Source organism: Egretta garzetta, unplaced genomic scaffold, assembly GCF_000687185.1.
Source record: "Egretta garzetta isolate BGI_Z169 unplaced genomic scaffold, ASM68718v1 scaffold112, whole genome shotgun sequence".
Lineage (NCBI taxonomy): Eukaryota > Metazoa > Chordata > Aves > Pelecaniformes > Ardeidae > Egretta > Egretta garzetta.
This window is the reverse complement of record NW_009258884.1, coordinates 484,235-504,433: the sequence shown is the minus strand read 5'-3', so window position 1 is coordinate 504,433 and position 20,199 is coordinate 484,235. Positions and strand designations below refer to the sequence as shown.

At 36.0% G+C, this 20,199-nt stretch overlaps 1 protein-coding gene across 5 annotated transcripts in view; it reads left to right on the top strand.

The window, feature by feature from the left end:
- Positions 1-20,199, top strand: part of USP32 (ubiquitin specific peptidase 32) — a 79,558-nt gene that overhangs the window by 46,904 nt on the left and 12,455 nt on the right. Inside the window, exons 7-21 of one of the 5 annotated variants that reach the window (XM_035889554.1) lie at positions 791-898; positions 1,674-1,789; positions 2,164-2,226; positions 3,860-3,943; positions 6,668-6,729; positions 6,851-6,953; positions 8,765-8,957; positions 10,152-10,183; positions 10,265-10,327; positions 11,082-11,222; positions 14,255-14,414; positions 16,700-16,854; positions 17,601-17,682; positions 19,270-19,344; positions 19,958-20,096. In XM_035889554.1, coding sequence (XP_035745447.1) covers positions 791-898; positions 1,674-1,789; positions 2,164-2,226; positions 3,860-3,943; positions 6,668-6,729; positions 6,851-6,953; positions 8,765-8,957; positions 10,152-10,183; positions 10,265-10,327; positions 11,082-11,222; positions 14,255-14,414; positions 16,700-16,854; positions 17,601-17,682; positions 19,270-19,344; positions 19,958-20,096 — 1,576 coding nt within the window. Of the gene's footprint in view, positions 1-790; positions 899-1,673; positions 1,790-2,163; positions 2,227-3,859; positions 3,944-6,667; positions 6,730-6,850; positions 6,954-8,764; positions 8,958-10,151; positions 10,328-11,081; positions 11,223-14,254; positions 14,415-16,699; positions 16,855-17,600; positions 17,683-19,269; positions 19,345-19,957; positions 20,097-20,199 lie in introns of all 5 variants that reach the window. The other 4 variants (XM_035889556.1, XM_035889555.1, XM_035889553.1 and 1 more) reach the window with 4 other exon arrangements.

The window sequence follows — 20,199 nt, the reverse complement described above, 5'->3', positions numbered from 1 at the left end:
CTTTACTGACAAGTGGCAGCAGTAAGTAGAAAATGGGAAATTCATCTGCAGTGCATGCAAGCTGTTAAAACACCAGAACTTATGTTCAGTTCAGTAGGAATATAGCCCCACATCCTTTTGCTTGTAAGTGCATTTAATCTACTTAGTGATATAAATTTACACAGCTGCTATGGGGAAACTTGAATGGTTTCTGGTCATTCCATATGTCTTCTGTGGATAGTGCAACTGAATCATTGTCACTAAATTTTTTTTTTTTTTATGGGATAAAAAAAAAGTTATATGTGTTAAATTAATAGAACTCTTAAATCCTTTGAAGGCCGGTAACTAAATCTCCTAACTCAGGGCCAAATTTGCAGTCGTGTTCAGGGATTTTCATAGGTGTTTCTGTCAGGCACTTTGGAAAAGCCAATGCATTTGGCATCTGAGTACCATTACTATTTGGTTCTTTAGCTTTTGTGAAAATGCTTGTCCTGACCATACTGGTTTAGATGTACACTCTATAAATCAGTCATTACAAGGAAGGTATGTGAATAAAGCTACCCTTCAGAATTCTTGATTCCCTCCCCACCCTGCCCCTGGCTTTGTCTAGCCATACGCGAGTGATCTACTTCAACATTAAAATGGTTTCAGTAGTGCTTAATTATCTTTATTACACTTAGTAAGAATTCGTTATTAGTATTTGTACTTCTCCTTGCAAATGTTAACCGTTAACCCTTCACGTAAATGCTAAGTTTGCTTGTCAGCTGTTTCAGTCAGATGCTGTAACAGGAGATGCTTTTGTGGTTTGCAGGTTTGTTTAATGCTTTTGATGAAAACCGAGACAATCACATAGATTTTAAAGAAATTTCCTGTGGGCTTTCAGCATGTTGCAGGGGACCCTTGGCAGAAAGACAGAAGTGTAAGTATGCGAAACGTTAACTGTTAATTATAGAGAAATTTTTCAGTTTGAACAATTAAGTTTAGTTGTTTCCACCTTTACAGAAATTTTTTCCACTGAACAAGTGTGTGTCCGTGAAAGGTGACAGACTTCAGAAGTTAAAAAAATAAAGGAATTTTAAATATCAAGGCTTCCTTTTATAATGGATGATTAAACCTAATTCTGTATATTTTATACCTTATTTATGGCTTCATATAAATTATCAACCTTTTTTTTGGGAAAAAATGTATTTCAGAAGTTATTTTGCAGTGTTCTGCATTATGATGCAGAAGTGTGTATCTTAATATAGAAAGTGCAAACACTTACCTCTTTATTATATGTAAAATGAATGTCCTATTTGATTGTCTGGTGGTAAATAGCATGTTCTGGCTTGTTTACTGTCCGGTTTTCAGCTGGGTCCCTGCAAGGTTCTGGTGTTTTGAAATACCTTTTCCATACTTTTCCAAAGCCATCTTGCTGCAACTTAAAAGCTATCATTCACTGGAAATTTCTGGATGCACATATGTTCCCTGCTCTGTCACATCTGAAAACACAGCACAGAATTGCAGGAATCTAGATTTCAGTTTATTAAACACAGCTGTTCCATTTCCTCACTACCACACATGCATCCTGCCTCATCAAAACTGTCAGCACTAAATCATGTTCTTGTGACTCTGCAGACTTACATTCTGCAAGGAAAAAAAATGAATTGTTGAGTAGTTCTAACACAGAAAAGTAATTTCCTTTTTCTTCTCAGTTTGCTTCAAGGTTTTTGACATTGACCGAGATGGTGTGTTGTCTCGCACTGAACTTAAAGAAATGGTGGTTGCACTTTTAGAAGTCTGGAAAGATAACCGTACTGATAAAATACCTGTAAGTTATAGTTGGTTTTTTATGCGTTTGCTTCTGTTTCTTAAAGTCATCCTTCAAAAGTAGGAACGTGAATGCTGTTTGTGCAAGGTTTCAGTGAAATACAGGCTTCCTTGAGTTACCTTAGCTGAGGAATATTGATAACTGGATGTAACTTGTGACCTGCCATTAACCATAGCAGAATTATTTGACTAGAATGTAGGCTGTTTCATATAAAGCAACCTTAGATACAGAAGTACAACTGTCTGGAAGCACTCAGTTGCGAATTACATAGAGATATCATCAACATTTCTTACAGCTATATTTCTATTCTGAACAGAAGCAGCTCCGGAGAGTGCTGTGAGAGTTTAACTCTGTTTTCTAATGCTTTTGTTAAGGAATTGGACATGGGTTTGTCTGAAATTGTAGAAGATATTTTGAATATGCATGATACCACAAAGGTAGGAATTTGCAGTTCTTTTCTTGTCATTTTTATACCCCGGTGTCTTCAGTTTATTTATAAGAAAGGAAGTAAAATCTTGTGCTCTTTTTAAAGCAGAGCTGTGTCAATAAAAGAATCTCTTTCAAGAAACGGCAGTTTTCCATTAAAATTTTCCACATTGTTCTGTGAGAGAAAGAACACGTTTGAATTTTATAACCCATTTTTATATGTGAAACTAAACCAAAAATACATAACCAGATGAAATTAATTTGAAGCACATACTGTTTGCAAGGCTTTGCTATGCATAATTAATACCAGTTTTAAATCTTGACTTTTGTTCTGGAGAAACTGTTCTTTTGTTTCATGTTAAAAATGATCTTATGAAAAAAGGGGTACTGCATTAGTGTATCTTATATTTTATGCTATGTAAAGACACATTATTCTATGCTGGAACAGAACTGTGTTAATTCAAGAGTAACTTATGCATTATCATTATCAAACTACTTTGCAATAATATTATATGCAACCAGTGAACTATATATGATGATATTGTTTTCAGAGCTAAGTATCCATGAAACTATGGAGGCATCTGTCACGACTGTCGTGCCACACAGCAAAAAGTCTTAGTAGTTTATATTGTGCTTTATAGTTAGCTGTGTGTAAGCCTTTAATTATGTTCTTGATTTTTGAGATAGACTCTATCATCTGCAAAGAGTATAGGGGAAGTTGTTTCCATTATTTCATCCTTTGCTTCACTAATTTGGAAGAGTGTTTGGAAACAATAAATAATTTAAGAAAAACTATAATGAATGTCTAGAAATGCTTAATTACTTGTTTGAATAGTTGTCTTGCCTGCTTGTTCTCCAACAAAGTGGTGGGCAAATACTCTATTGTAATTCTTTCATTACCAAAGCAGTAGAAAATACATCTTCAGTGAGGTCCTTCTTTCATCCTTCGAGGTTTCAAGTAACTGCCACTGCTATAAAAATGGTTGTAATTTATATTACAATATAAAAAATGCAGATTGATCCTATCACTGAATTGCTGAAAATCAGAAGCTCCTCTGACACCGGTCAGTGTTATGCTACTGTAACTTTGCAAGTGATTAAGAATTAATAGGACTTGTGTTGTAAGGCAAGATCATAAAGATCCAAAAACAGTTTTTCCCAACCCACAGAGGAAGATCGTGGGTTTCTGAATGGGTGTGAGTAGCTGTATGTGCAGACCTCATTTGGATGCTCAAAGTCTTAGATTGTCTTAGCCTTGTTTGGCTTCCTACAGAGTGATTGCCCTGACCAGTCACATGCTGCTCCTGCTGGTTTCATGGTTTGAGAAAGTATGGCTACTGCAGTTGAGCATGGAATACTAAATCTGAATGATGGAGCGCAGGGGCAAAGGTGGTATTATATGCTGTGCATAGTTCGTCCACTACACTCTCACAGCTTTTTGGTTCTCTAGGATGCATATGTTATGCTAAAACTGGATTTTTCTTCTTTCACAGGATCAAATTTTATTATTAGAGTGGTAGATGCTAATTTTTATCAAATCACTGGCTTTGTCATGCCTTGTATGACACATTTAATGAGCATTCTAGTAGAAATAGGTTAATGGTTTGATGTTTTTTCCTCCCCCTTCTCCTCTGTTTAACTAAGCTTGGACACCTCACTCTGGAGGACTACCAGATATGGAGCGTGAAGAGTGCACTTGCCAATGAATTTTTAAATCTACTTTTTCAGGTATGTCGAGAGGAAATTTAAACTTGAAAATTATAGTAATTAACTTCTTGTGTGGCCACGAAGTGCAGCATCAGCATTTGTGTCAACATGCTTATAGTTTTGTTTATTGCAATAAGTTATGTGTTTTTGCAGTTGTGCATTACCTTGACGGAATGATTCTCTATTTGATTATTATTCTTTTCAGTTGTACGGAGATGCCTAAAGCATAATTTGTTAAAGTGAACGTGGTGTACTGTTTATAAAATGAAAAGAAATTTCAAGTGTCTCAGCAGTTATATTTTCCATTAGAAAAAGGCTGTGTTCTTAAACAGTCGTTCTCACAAATCTTTGCTGAGGAAGTGACACAGGAAATGAGAAAAGGTATTGCTAACTCTTTTACCACCACTTTCCCTTTACATTTTCTGTTGAGGCTGTCTAAGGAACCTTTCATTGCTTTCTTAATGGAGCAACCCTTGAAAGCTGTGATATGATATCACTATTGTGTTGCAGAAGCTGAGGATTAAGTGTGTACTGAATTTGTTTTTAATTGAACTTGAATTGGATTTTTATAAATCCTTAAAATTTTTAGCCCTGGCTCACTTTGTGCAGAAAATAACCCCCTAAGAGTATTTTTGTTCACTGCAGTTCATTCCCTACCCATTTTCTGTAGAGGCTGATACTTTGAATTTAAGTAGTAATAATCCTAATGGAGCCTCGAAGATTTGCCCTAATTCAGTATGCACCTCCAGCACCATATGACAGTCTCAGTTCTGCAGGGGAGGGCCGGGGAGAACCAGTGGACTCCGTTCTCCTCTTATGAGTGAAGCTTGATCAGTCACAGGGTCAGATTGTAGCAGAAAAATATTTCATCAGAAGGAAGTGGTGTGGTTTTTAAAAAAAGAAATAATTGTTGTGAGAGGCCACCTGAATAGCATACTCCTGATTTTCCCGTTTATGACCCTAGACTACTTTATACATTTTATTTTGGATTATCCTTTTCCAAGAACTTCATGGGGACTGAGTGAGAGTATTCTGAGGCCATCAGCTACACCACGTCTGAGAAGTATAAAATCAGAAAGTTCTGCAAATTCTTTTTATCTCGAGTTATATCAGGTTTTGCTTACACTGCAACCTCCTCAAGAAGGGCTGTCTATTTTTGGACTGTCTAGCATCAGATATCCTATCGTAACTTAGCATCGATTAACTAACAAATACCTATGCAATACTGAGGTAGGACGAATGAACGTTTAATAACTTCGTCTTGGTGATGATTACACATCACAGTTGCTACACATTGCTTGTCGGAGGTCTCATTTACAGTATTTTTTTCCTGACAGAGTTGCTATATTTTTGTTGAAGATTTTTATTTTTGTTTCCTTTGATAACTTTATCGTATGAGGCACCCTCATCTCGTGCTGCAGGCTCAACAGCATACTCAGAGTCTGCCATTGATTTGTCTGGGCATTTATTTGAACTGTCGTGAGCTTGTGTGTCTCATCTGCAGACAGAAAAGCCAAGTAGTCTGAGTGGAGCGTCTCGGAAAGCTTGACAACAAATTGGTTTGTTTGCAGCGGGGTTAGTTTATATGAAGAATCTGATACTAGCACTGTATTACATGAGTTTAAAAAGAAACATCAGAGCCAGCTGTGTTGTGTGTGTGCTGGAAAATCTGTTGCTTCCCAGCAGCTAATGGCCTTTGTTTTATTCAGAATGTGAAATGGTCTCTCACACTGTAATATAAATTTAAATAAGATATCTCACAAGTCATTAGAAATCTCCAGCTGAGATGCAAATTGATAGCCTCAAAAGAGACATAAGGAAAAGACTATAAATCATGTTATGAGTAGCAACCAATTTGAAAACCGTCTCTGAGACGAGACAGCTGACCCTCCTCCCTGCAATGGGAAACAAAGACTCCTGCAGAGTGTGTTTCCCTCTGCTCATTGCTCCCTGCCGCATGCCCGGTGGCTGGGGAGCTGCTGGGAGAAGCCAGCCAGAGATGTCACGGCAGCCAAGGCCAGGGATGGTTTTACTAGGGAGAGAGGAGTAAAATATTAGCCACATGGGACTGCTGTCTTGTACTCTGAATAAAACCCCTCCCAAATCAAGAGGCCATCTAGGGGATGGTGCCTTTTTCTTCTGCATTTGTTTCAAAAAAAAAAAAAAAAAAAAGGCAAAAGAAAAAAAAAGCATCAGAGATTGAGAGAACATTCTACAATTTTGAGAGCATTTTCAGTGCTGACTGGTTGGTTGGACTACTTTAAATGTCTCCCCCAGTCTCTTCATGTGCTCGTTTTCCTTTCAGTCCCTTATATAACCACTTCTCCCCTTTTTTTTTTTTAACCTCTTCCAACAGCTTGCATTCTCCCAATTCATCATTCCCTCTTTCCAGTACATATAGACACCTTAACTTTTTGTATATCTGATCTATGTCAGTTACTCTGCTCCTTCATAGTGTGTGCTTCAGACATGAAAATCCATTTTCTGTTCACTTTAAATTGTCTTGGGGCATTTGACGTTCTTGGTATTTTTCTCTTAAACAGGAGGAACAGGTTGTGAATCTCGTAGCTCAAAATACTTTTTTTTTTTTTTTTTTTTAGTGATTTGTTCGATTTTTGGTAACCTTGCTGCATAATTAAACAGAGGTTTCTGAAAAGCCCCATGACAGTTGTTCTTTTCGTTCATTTACCTAATGCTTGTTACATAACGGTGTAGTTCTTAATAAGAATTACTTTCTTTTTCCAGGTGTGTCATATAGTTTTGGGGCTACGACCTGCCACTCCAGAAGAGGAAGGACAGATTATTAGGTATGTGTTTTGCTCAGAATCTTAAATGGGTTTCAGAATCAACTTTTGATGTTTTCAAAAAGAAGGACTTTAATTTCACTATTTCAACTAATACTTCACGTTGTTCATTCTTTACACGCAGGGGCTGGTTAGAAAGAGAAAGCAGGTATGGCCTTCAGCCAGGGCACAACTGGTTTCTTATTGCAATGCCATGGTGGCACCAGTGGAAAGAATATGTCAAATACGTAAGTATAATAATAATAATGTACGCTGAATAAGTGATTTTGTTGTATTTGTGAATGTGTTGATGAAAAAAGTGTGGGGAGCAAATGACTGCTTAACCAGTAATGCCTGAAATTAAGCATCTCCCATCTCTTAGTGGAAAATAATTGTTTTGCTGAATCATTGTCACCTGGTGAGCTTTTCACTGTAATTTCATTAAACTGTCACCTCTTTCTGTACTTTGTTTCATCATTCCTGCGTGTCAAAATACTTTTCTGAGTACAGACATACTCTCATGATAGTACTTCCCTCAAGTCTTTTGATCCATTTGATAATAAAACTACCTGGTTTGGTTTTGACTTTGCTTGGGCCATAAATACACACTGTGCATTTTCTCAACAAATAAAGGAGGGAGTTGGTATAATTTGATTCATAAGCAGTGATGAAAAGTAGTCCAGTACTGGTGATCAAAGGAATCCTGCTAAAACCTTATCGTTACAGGGTGCTCTTTAATACCCTCCAAATAAAATATTCAAGTTAGAGCATCACTATGCATTTTACAAAACAAAACAAAGCATATTTAATACAATTAGATTTAATAAAATTAATTGAGGTGGAGATAAATATTCCTTGCAGGTTACACAACCAAGAATGTAGAATTGAAATAAACCATTTCTCAAAAGAGTTTTAAATAGTGATACGTAATCGCGTAAGTATTTGAGTTGTTTTGTAAATGCAAATAACTAAAAATATTCAGAAAACTGCAACCTATGCATTGACTAATCGTGTAATTACAGTTATTCGTTGTGCACAATGAATTGGACAAATGATAGCTTAAATGCCTGAGGTACTAGGTAATTTGATCCTTGTCATAGTGTAAGTACTCAGATGTGCACATGATTTCATACCTAATCCTCTGCATAATAGCACAATGCCATGAGTCACTCTGTCTACCTCTTGAGCAAAGAGAAGGTTCAGAATTTCTGTGAAACTCTCTAAGATTACGGTAATTCCAACATATATTTTAGTCTTGTTTTTATACTTGAAGCTTTTACTGCACAATTTTGTTATTTGGCAAGATGATATGTTTATTAATGTGATAAATTGGCGACAACACAGAACACTTTTTCCAGTGTTGTTACAGTGATGTTCATTGCATGGATTTTCTTTTTTCCTCTCTAAGGTTCAGTTAATCCCCTTTTTTCTTCTGTTTTCTCATTTATTGACGTTTCTTGTTGTGACTGGTGCTCTAAATTGCATAGGATTCTTCTTGCATCGTGCCTGTAGTGGACTGACAAGTTGAGCTTTTGGGGGATGCAAATATTTTTTTTCCCCACTTTTATCTTGCCTAACAGTGAGCCAGATTGCCTTTGCAATGCTGTTTCTCCAAAGGAAACAAAGGAACTTTGTTTCAGAGCAAAGTTAGGGAAGACTAAAATGTTGCAGGCTTGAGGAAAGAATGGTTTTTTTTGTTCTTGTGCTTGCTGTTCTTATTTAACCATATGAAATTCAAAAAGGACAAATCTTCAAGTATCTACAGTCTGTAATTATAGCTGTCTCAAATGGTTGTCTTTTATATATCTAGATAGAGAAAATCTGGTATTTCACAATTTTTATATTGTGCAGAAGAGTTTATTTGATTGGTTTAACAGTTTTGGCTGTTTCTGCAGAGTTTTCATCAGTAGATCTAGAAAGTATTTTTTTTTTCTATAAAGCTCATTGTGATATTCAAAAGTGGTCATACAGCTGTCAATGTTGGTGATTGATTTGGCTGATGCTAAATGTCTCTGATATTGTCTTATAATTAACTTTTCTACTTGCCTACCAATTTTAGGATGCAAACCCTGTTGTGATAGAGCCTTCATCTGTCTTGAGTGGAGGTAAGAATTCACTCATAGCTGCTGCAGCCAATACTTCAGAACAGGGAGAAGACAAAGTGGGAGGTCTTAATTACTTCAGTGCAACAGAAGAAAAGTTTTCAGATAATATTTCTACTGCATCAGAAGCCTCAGAGACTACTAGCAGCAGTAAGCATAACATCTTATTTCCTTGGAGGTTTAATGTAGAACAAGTTTTGAGAAAACTAGATACTGCATGGATTCCTCCAGGTGAAGAGATAACACAGTTTAGATTGCAGAAGTGGCCTACATGTGGACGTCAGTAAATTACTGGGATTTTTTAGTCTGTGGTAGAAAACCAAGAAAAAAAATCTTGTTTAAAAAACAGTTAATCTTTTATGTTAGGATTAGTTCCCGGAATTGTTTCCAAGATAGTTTTTACCCTGTAGTTTGTTTTCTGAGTGGATTGCACCACACACACACACCCCCCTCACGTTAAGTTGTTAGCTCAGACTGAGTTGGTATTGTACTATGTCTTGCAATGACATGAGCTCAGATACTACAAAGAAGAAAGAAGCAGAAACATTTAGAAAAAAATGTTCTTAGAGTTTTACAGGGCATGTGATTTAAGTGAGTTTGTGCAGATTCTAGGAGCCATCTTTGTGAAAGAAGAAGAGATTTTTAGTTCAGTTAGTTCCTGTGAGAATTTGAGATGGTTTTTTCCTTTTAAGACAGCTGGATGTTGCATCTGGAATTTTAAAATCTGTACCTTACAATTGTAACTTCAATTTAAAGTGTATAAAATACTGTGATCATTTTTGGAGTGGAGGTTGGGGAGTAGAGGCAGGAAAGGAGACAAGTTTTAGATTAAAGGGTCTTTCTTTCTATTTTTTTCTAACCTGAAATTTAGATTTAGTGTTCTGCATAACAAAAGGAGGTTCTATAAGAATAAAAATACTTGCTGTTTCAAGAGGAAAAAAAATAAAAGTAAGGTGTTATTGCATATATATTCAATTTTGTATATAAGATTTTCAAGAGTTTGATATTCAAACACCCAGACAACAAGCAAATGCCAAACACATTTGCTCATGCAAACCTAGTTAGGCTGTTTTCAAACCAGTATTTATGTAGCAATCTGCTTTGGTATTTGGGTCCTGTATATCCACTTTTTACCTTTTCTGAGAGTATATTTGTCACTCTAATTTGGAAGAGTTGCATGTTTTCCTGAAGTATGAAGGACAGCAAACTTCTTCAGCAGCCTTTTTTAAACACAAAAAAAAAAAAGGATGCAGCAGTTTAACTGATTTATGTATGTTATGGACTCGTGAACTGAAATAAAGAGGTTTTTTTTTTTTTTTTTTCCCCCTCTGTATTCTGTTACAGATACTCTTTACCCTGGCACACCAGGGACTGATGTAAGTTTTGCTAGGCAGCATAATACTTCGGACAATAATAACCAGTGTTTCCTTGGAACCAATGGGAATACTTTGCTACAGCTTAATCCTCAGAAACCAGGAGCTATTGATAACCAACCCCTCGTAACGCAAGAACCAGTGAAGGTAAATGCATCTGCGTCATGTGAATATAGGGAATATCTATTAACATACTTTTATCACAGCTTTTTATGTGTGGGTTTTTTTTCTTTTAGCTAGTGTGTTAATTCTAAATTAACACTGCTTCGTCGTATAACAAAGTTTGGGTTTCTTACTCTTAAGAAGAAAAAATTGTGTTCTGTTTCTGAGGCTACTACTGAGTGTTTTGTGAGAAAAGAAACATTGAAAATGTTCTTAAACAGCTTCACAAAACTTATGAATGAAAAAAGCATTTACAAAACCACAGCTTTCACCATTAACTGTAAAATATTTTTATAAAAAACTTTTCTTCAGTGTTTTCAATCTAAATATGAGTTCATTGCTATTGCATAAAACCAGAAAATAGTTATTTACATAGTAAACCTAAACTGACAGTTTTTCCAATGTTCATGCAAACAAAATGTAAAACACAGCCCAGCACCATCAAAGATGTATAGGTTACATTTCTCTATAGAGTATCTGAAGTTGTCAGAGTAGGTGACACAAGAGAAAGGTAATACGAATTTTATATTGGACAGCTTTTAGAGAAGTAGTAAATAGTGAAACTTGAGCATTCATTATTGTTACATTTAAATACCATCTTTCAGTATGAAAAGCAGTTGCTAAGTGCTACTTACAAGTTTTTTAAGAGTTAAAAAATGTTCTGTGTTCATGAACTAAAATTGTAGCTGTATACTATTTTTTGCACTTGAGATTTGACAAAATCCCTTTTTGTTTAAAGGCTGCATCATTAACAATGGAAGGTGGAAGGTTGAAGCGATCTCCACAGTTGATTGAAGGAAAGGACTACATAATGGTACCGGAACCAGTTTGGAGAGCACTTTACCATTGGTATGGAGCAAATCTGTCCCTGCCCAGGCCGGTAAGTTGTGACTATAGACACTGTTTACTTGCCATAACCACCCAGATAATATAAACAACCTAATGTATCCAGGCTTCTGCCAATTGCACGAGGTAATCTTTTTATGGTCATCTCCCACTTCATCCAAAATGGATGGTCTAAATGAAAAGTCTTGAAGAGCAAGCTGGGAAAAAGCAGTCTCAGAAATGGACACAGATAGAAAATTGTGGATACTTACCCGAAGGTTTGCAGCACAAACCCCAGGAGATATTGCAACAGGGTAGGAGTGCTGCTCAACTGATCACAATTGCTGAAGCAGACAAAAGTAAACTTGAGATCAGTTTAAAAGAGTTGGCATCAAAACACTCATCTTTAAAAGCTAGGATAAACTTTCAACTGGTCTGCAAAACCAATAAAATTAAAACTGGGACACCTGCAGCTTTGAAAATGCGTTTCTTCTCTCACAGACTGGTTAAGTCGTTCAGCTTCTAGTCAAAGGTTTTTCAATAGAGCATTTATCATAAGCAATTCCTCAAGATACAGATGCTAAAACTGAGTTGGCATCTACTATCTAAGGCTGAATCAGCATGATTCTGGTTAACCATGTTCAATGCTAAAAGCAAAGACCAGTAATCTCACCTGATACACTCATCCAGTTAGGCTGCTCCTCTTGTTGTAATACTTCAGTTTTTATTTTTTCACCGTGTGAACACCGATTGTTATTTTGAGCAGACCACGCATTCAAAATAAATAGTTCTTTTGTGTCATTCTTCTTCTAGTATTATGATAATTGCCTTTATTTTTTTCTAATCAGTAACTAAAAATCTTACTGGCGAGGCAAGTGATGATCATCTATCTCATTCTTCAGCACAAAATCAGTGACGTGTCTCCAAACTTACGAAATACTCATTTGTCAGCAAATAAGTCATATGTAGTGAATTTCTACATTTCTTACGTTTGACAGTAAGCAGAAAAGCTAATGAATCACAATAAAATTGTGAAATAGTTTTACAAACAATTAACGTTTCCATTATGCAATTCAAAATGCATTTGCAAATTGGTAATGCTGAGTTTTTGTATCAACAATTACCTAGTTGCCTGTAGTCACTTAAAACCTTGCAATGAAATTCACTAGTTAGACCCTGTCAAAGGTAAGGTGATACTTGTCCTTGTTTGCATAAAAGTTTTGTTAAAAGAAAAAAAACCTCAAAGAACTGAAATTCACTTTCTGTAACTAACACTAGTTTAATATTTTCTGTATTAAAGCTGTAATATCTTTCATTATAAATGAATTCTAGGCACAATGCAGAATGTATTGCAGAATATAATTTTCAAATGTGAAAGTGCTATATATTAAATGGAATTGACTAAGTAGACTAATAATTAGTCTGTGTTATCCCAATGGGATTTTTTTGGTTGCAGTTAAAACAGCAACAGTATTTCCGAAAGAGAAGCAATAATTAAATAGCAACAGTCATTGTTAAATCATATAATTTACTCACAATTTATTGAGTTATCTCTCTGTTTCTCTGTATGTAATATTGCAAAACAATGATCAGGTAATAATCATTTGGAGCTGAAGCTGGCATGCCTTGAATTATTAGTTTTGAATTTATAACAAAGTAGGCTGATGTTAGAGGTAAGGAAAATTGAAGTAATTTGCTCTGCTCACTTAGAGGCATTGGAAACTTTAATCTCCGTTGAGTATATTTGTACCATAAAATGGTTGGGTTTTTTCTGTGTCAGGTAGTCTCTTATAGGAGCTACACTTTAAAAAAAAAAAGGAAGTCAGGGGTTTGGGTTTTTTTTTTTTTTGGTGATAGCAATAGAGGTGGTTGGTGTCAGAAGTATTCCGTGTCACAAATGGGAGAGGATTAGCTGTATGATTTTTGACGAGTTGGTCTGTTAGCCATAGTACTGGCAATTATTTTTACAGTGAAAAATCACTGGCTTCTGTTACCCTCCTCCCCCACATTCTCCATGGAAACAAACACCTTTCGTGATCCAGAAAAGGCCACATCTCTTTATACACAGCACAAACTAATGTGCTTGAGATTTTTGCAATAGGGTCATTGGAAAAGAGACTTCTGCTCAGAAGAGAGAATTCGAGTTTGGGTATCCTATCTGCAAAAAAAATACAAATAATGTATGTATAAACTTTAGCTTTTCGGTCTGTAACCAAGGAATATTTCGACAGCTATCTGAACACTTGAATTCATAAAGACAGTTTGATTACTTGCAGCCATTTAGACAGGCACTTACAGTCCCAGTCTCCCACCCTGCAGCAGGGACTGTTGCGTTGTTTCTGTCCAGAAAATGCCATCACTGTTGTTTTTGTTGTAACTGAAGTTAAATACCATGGCACTTCAGTGCATTATATTGCTTCTCACAACTTCAGCTGGGTGTTTTCTTCTGCTTTGCGTGGTCACAAAAATAGTGAATGTTCCTGCCATTTATGTATGTCCATGTTTGGGCGGATCTAGATAGCAAAATCTTTGTAGAAATGGTGATTGAAAAGCTGCAAGTCATGTTCTGGGGTAATTTCGTCTTTTTCTGTCAACATAACAAAATGCAACAAGTAAGTTTCAGTCTGTTCTACAATATAAAGGTTTTAATTCAATCCTATAGCTTAAAAAGTCAGGACAAATGTCTTATTCAGCATGTGCAAGGATATTTTTTTTTTAACAGTTACGAAACTTCTATATTGAAGTATATAGCAAGTAGAATTAATGAGGTTCATTGTAAATTCATATGTATTTCAGGAATTATAAAAATGTTCTTTCTGTGGTGTTGTACAGGAAGCTATGCTCCACTAAATAATGTGTTTGCTTTTGACAATCTGCAACTAATAAGCTTCAAAAAGTGCTTAGAAATCAGTAAATTGTTATTCCTGTGGATATTTGCCTAAGACCCCATAAGAAGTTCAGAGGATTTCTCTTCTCCTAGTAAAATATTTTTTTAACTATCTGCTTTAATCATTGCTTCCTGTTCCTATTGAGATTTCCTACACGTTTGGAACAGTCTCTAAAATGTGTTTTAAACGTCTTTACCAGGTGATCAAAAACAGCAAAACAAATGTGCCTGAACTAGAGTTATTTCCTCGCTATCTGCTCTTCCTGAGACAGCAGCCTGCCACTCGAACGCAGCAGTCGAACATCTGGGTGAATATGGGTATGATGAGCCTGAGAATGCCTCCTCAGCATTTACCTAGAGGTAACTTAAGAATGCAGCAAGAACACAAGTGCGCAGTTTCTCAGAAAGCGAGACCCACAGCTGTAGAAGCTCGCTGCCACTCTGCTTGTGCACCAGCTCATCAACTGTAAGGCACAGTCAGCATTTGGTAAAGATGGAAAGGCTTTCCTCCTATCTTCTCTTGAAAGGAGGAGGCGTGAGGGAGCATTTTCAGTGCAATCACTTAAGTCGCGTAGTTATCGCAGATAGATTGGTGAGTTGAAAGTGAGAAATGAGCACTGCATAAACTAAACAGCTGAGAAGGGCAGATCTAATGAATCCTGTTGGTAGTTAATTTTGTAGCCATAGAATAGACGCATCTGTGCGTTGGGGTGGGGGTTTGTATCTGATAGTACAGTGGTAGGTAGAATAAATCATTGTTCAGCCAACTGCTTCTGATTTACTTGGGCAGCTAGGCTTTAGTGCCCAAGATTATTTAATACTCTTTAGAAAAGGATTGAATTAATGGAATATGAAGACTATTATTTGATGCAGTTCAGAAAGAAAATTCAGTAGCAAATGTAAACATCCAACCAAAATATATGTGCCCTAATTGTGGTGGTAATGCTCACCAAAAGATTGTACAAGTAATGGGCTAAAAAAATAATCTTTAGATTGCAGCTTCACATTTCAGCTGAAAAGCATTACAGGATTTGTCTTGCTTACCAGTGTGTATGCACAGTTGCATTGCACAGTAGGTTTGAAGAAATAGCTGGTATTCACATGCATGTGCATTTGGATTACACACAGATGTCCAGAAGTGGGCTCACCTGACTACTGAAAATTAAATCCTTGAGCCTTGCTAGTGTTAACCTGGGTTTAAAAATCTTATACAGAAGCTCAGTTTGTCATTGCTTTGGTAGAATCTCAAACTTAACTTGCAGATAGTGGCTGCCTGCTTGATCAAGTTCCGCTACAGAAACTGCCTGCTACCCAAATTCATTCTTCCTACTAGACCTAATAAAACAGAAACTGCTTTGTTTGGATGTCCTAAAATGCCCAAATTCAAATAAAGAGAATCTTCTGATGTGCCAAATTTGACCTTGATTTGGAATTATTTTGCTCTGCACTAATTTATTTGTCCAATCAGTTATTAATCTTTTTGAGTTTTCAAATATGCTTTCTTGCTGTAATCTTACAACTAATCCTCTGATCCCTAATCTCAGAAAATGTTTTTTTTGTGTTCTTTAAAAAAAAATTACTACTTTGCTTGGTATACTGAAGCAAAACTGGTGCTTTGCTGACTTATAAGGTGATGTGTAGCTTTACTCCTTTGTCAAATTGCATGTGATATTGCATCGTATGGGACTATTTATTTTATTTTCATCTTTTGACAGTGAAAGTAGAACGATGTCACTTCTCTGATTACTCAAGTAATGCAGTTGCCCAGTTGGGTTTGGCTGTATAATAAAAGCTTTTCATGAATATGTTACAGACCTGTGCCTGTGAGGAGTGGGGAACCTCCTAAGTTCAAACTAAAGAAGCTCAAAAAATAAGGCATGAAAAATTGGTCTCATCTCTTTCAAACTGAGCGTATGCAAATGTTTTGTTTAAAGATGAACTCCTATTATAGAAAACAGCAACAATCTCGACTGATGGAATTAGTTTGTGTTACAAACATGAGATTATTGAGAAATTCCAGTGAAAATCCTGGGCATCTTCACAGAATACGTTTTGAGGAGTTTAGTTATTAAGGATACTTCTCTTGTGAAACTGCCAGGTTGATTTATCTTCACAGATCAGCATTCATCTCCATGGAAGAGCTGGAGCAAAATTATGCTACTTCCAAGAACAGTCAGACTGATTTTTTTTGACCTTAGTTTTTACTTACAATGTGCTCTCAAAAAGAAAATTCTCATGATATTTTGAAGTCCTTTATTTTGGAAATTACCATTTTCTCAGGTACTCTGCGTTTAAGAGAGGGAAAAAAAAGAAGTCAAGAAGTCCAGTCTTTTAAAACTACTTTTATATTATTTATTTCCTATGAGAATCTTAGGGGAGCAATATTCTAATAGGTTTTGGTAAGAAGAGAGGTAAATTTGTCTTCTTTTTGATAGCAAGTTTGTTGCCCCAAAGGGTTAGTAACAACTATCTTTCAATCTACCTCATTATTTTACCCATAAAGAAATGGAGTAGAATTGCGTGCTTCTTTTTCACAAAAAAGTACTTATAGTATATGTGGTGTATAAGTTGTTAGTGGTCTGATTTCAGTTGGCCTATGGGTATATACGTTATCTTTTACTCTTTTTTTATGATTGTGAATCCAGGGAACGTACCTTCGCCGAATGCTCCTTTAAAAAGGGTGTTGGCTTACACCGGCTGCTTTAGTCGAATGCAAACAATTAAAGAGATACATGAATATCTCTCCCAGAGGCTACGTATAAAAGAAGAAGACATGCGCCTCTGGTTATACAATAGTGAGGTAATGTAGGTCTTTTTTTCTTTTTTTTTCTTTTTTTTTTTTTTTTTATCAGCTATTGGATATTGTATATCTTACTCTTTTCTAAAAACTATTAAATACACTTTGCAGAGAAAAAAAATAGTGGACGTGAGTTACCTTTAGAATTTAAACACCCAGGCTGGAAACCTCTTGCCACTTATTTTCTCGAGTTTTTTGTGAGCTCTAAGCAGTGAAATACAGATTTTGGTGTTAATGACCCAGAAAACTTATCTTTTGTTTTCCTTGTACCCTGATAAACATTAAATTATGCTGTGATGTATTTAAACATTGGCAGTAGGTTGACCTGTTAAAAGGCTTGATACGAAGTTTCATAGAAACTGTTTTAAGTGGAAATAAAAATATGTTCTTTCCTTGTTACACATGATGCTGTAGGCTTCTGTTGGCTCAGAAGCCAACAGCTGTCCAGGATCTTTTTCAAATGTGTGCATGAACAAATCACAATGAACAAGCAGAATGTATTCCTCCAAATCATTAAGTGTATGTAATTCTTTCACTCTAAAGAAATACCACATAAAATTAAAGCATTGAACTAGATGCTTCTGGAGATCAGTGAATTACTTTGTTTAATTAACATAGGTAGGAAACTGGTGCTCTCATTTTTGTGAAAAAGTTAATACTGTTTTAACTTCATTGCTTCAAGATTAAAATATCCTCAGAATTTTAAATCCAGAAGTAATAACTATATGAAGTGTTTTTTTCTCCTGCAGAATTATCTTACTTTACTGGATGATGAAGATCACAGATTGGAGTATCTTAAAATCCAAGATGAGCAGCATTTAGTAATAGAAGGTATAAAAAGGGCCTATAATTGGTTTACACGCTAAACCCAAATAGTTCTATATGAGTATATATATATGCTTAATAAGTTGTGTGTAGTACCCATTGCTGTAGTTGCCCAAACTACACAAATATATAGGCCTACTGCCCAAATATTTTATTTTTGGAAATGTTTTGAAAAGGAAGAGTATGTGTAAATAGATGTCTGTCTCTATATATGTATGTATTGAAAGAAACACAGGAAGAGATACACAAGCTTCAAATAATCCACTGCCCCTACAGTAATAACTGAAATACCAGAGATTGGACAAAGCAGTGTGAGGCTTCTGAGGCTTTTTCATTATCTGATTTTTCGTTCACAAATTTTACAAGAGTTCAGGTTATGCTATTTACATGAACACATTCTTAGTCACAAAGCAATAGGTGAAGAAAGTGGCATGTTTCAGTCCATGTCAGGTTAATTTCATTTTCAGATTTTCATTACAAGCTGCTTTTTTTCTCACATCTGGAGGAAACCTGACTGCCTGACCAAGTTGTTGTGGTGAAAAGGCCCCATAAACAGTCTCAACCTTTCTTGTTTGAATTTACATCCATCGCGTCTCATCCTCCTGCCACACGCTACTACGCTAGGCAGCGCTATCAGTCACAAATACATTAAGCCTTTGTCAAAGATCAGCTGAGTTTTCAGCTAGTTTGACCTGACTTTCTGTCTAATCTTTTAATGTGAGAAACAGAAGCGTACGTATTCAATCCACTCTACAGTTGTCCTTACATCACAGAGCCTATGTAGAAATCTGGGTCTTGCGTTGTTTCTGCTCAAGTTTCACTTAGCGTAGCTTTATATTACACCTCAGGTTGGTATGCTAGGGGGACTCATCCTTTTTTGCCCCTTGGCTCAGCTCATATCTGATCAATTTAAAATTGACAGAGTGGCTGATGCAGTTCACTGCCTATCTGCATTAATCACTAGACACAAGAGAAGAAATGGGAGTTTATAGGCAGAGGGAGGGAAGAAGGGGCTGCACCTTGCTGCATCAGGTGAAACAGAACCCCGAGGCTGTAGTTCAATAAACAAACCAGCTTTAAGTCAACACTGCCACTGAAAGAAGTGGTTTATAGAGGGGTCCTATGGGGAGGTGGTGATAAAGCTAGTTTAGGAAAGCTTGCATTGTTTTGTCCCGCTTTATCCTGAAACACGTGTAATTGGTCTCTGTTTTGAAACACATTCGAATCTTTTGTTGGTTCGTAACAACCACAAATATTAGTGATTGCTCATGAAGTGAACAGATTTGTTCAAATCTGGGGGATTAAGTATTAGAATAAGTACTGTAGAATTTGTTAACCAACAGGAAAGAAATCTCAGAGCTGCTTTCTAAAGATGTTACTGGCATGGCTGGAATGATGCCAGTGTTAGAATGATTTCCAATAATGGTTGGAAACACTGAAATGAAAACTAGCAAAAATAATAACTAAAAATAAGCAAATTTCTAATCTCAATTAAATATTAGAAAATTGTAATTAAACCTCTTCAGCTCTATAAGCTCTCTGGAGTAAGTAACAAACAATTTTAAAAAATCCTTATACCATATCTCTTTCTAGTTCGAAACAAAGACATGAGCTGGCCAGAAGAGATGTCTTTTATAGCAAACAGCAGTAAAATAGACAGACATAAAGGTAAGTGTCTCAGCATAGTAATTGAATTATGATGAGAAGAAAAATCCAAGAGGCTATATTATGTTGAAACAATTCTTTTTAATATAAGTGCTCTTAACATTGGAAGAGGTCTTTTATGCCTGTGCTGTTTTGCTTGTTCTTTCTGCTTTATTTACTTAGGTGCTGGAAATGTGGAAGGATTGGATGTTTAGATAGATAAATTTGTAGATGTTCAGATGCAGCAGTAGCAAATGGTACATAGTGAATTCTGGATTTTGTGTTTATTACTTTGGATTTTTTTTAAGGTATGGAAAGGTTAAGATTTTAACAAATTAATCCAGAAATTTCAGTACCATAATTGTTTACCTGAAAATAGCTTGTGTGGATTGTATTGATGTCCTTGGTGGATCAGATCCAACAAAATACCTTGATTTCTGTTCACTTGAGTTGAGAGAGCAGATATTTTGAACAGGCTGGTCCTCTGTTGAATTTGTGCTAGCTGTAGTCTCATAATTGGGAGCAGGTTAAATTGAATTGGTTACTGTGAAAAGGTCATGTTCTTAACTTTACTGATATGCCATTCTGAATTTTTCACATCTGCACAATTGGTATAATTATATTTTCTTTTTCTCAGTTCCTACTGAAAAGGGTGCTACTGGATTAAGCAATCTGGGTAACACATGTTTCATGAACTCCAGTATCCAGTGTGTCAGTAATACACAACCTCTAACACGGTATTTCATCTCAGGAAGACATCTTTATGAACTGAACAGGTAATTTTTATTTGAGACCATTGGCATTTTAGATGCTGTAACATTTCTTTAAACTGAGTTTCAGCTTTCAGAAGGAGACAGTATGACTAAATCCTTTGAAGTT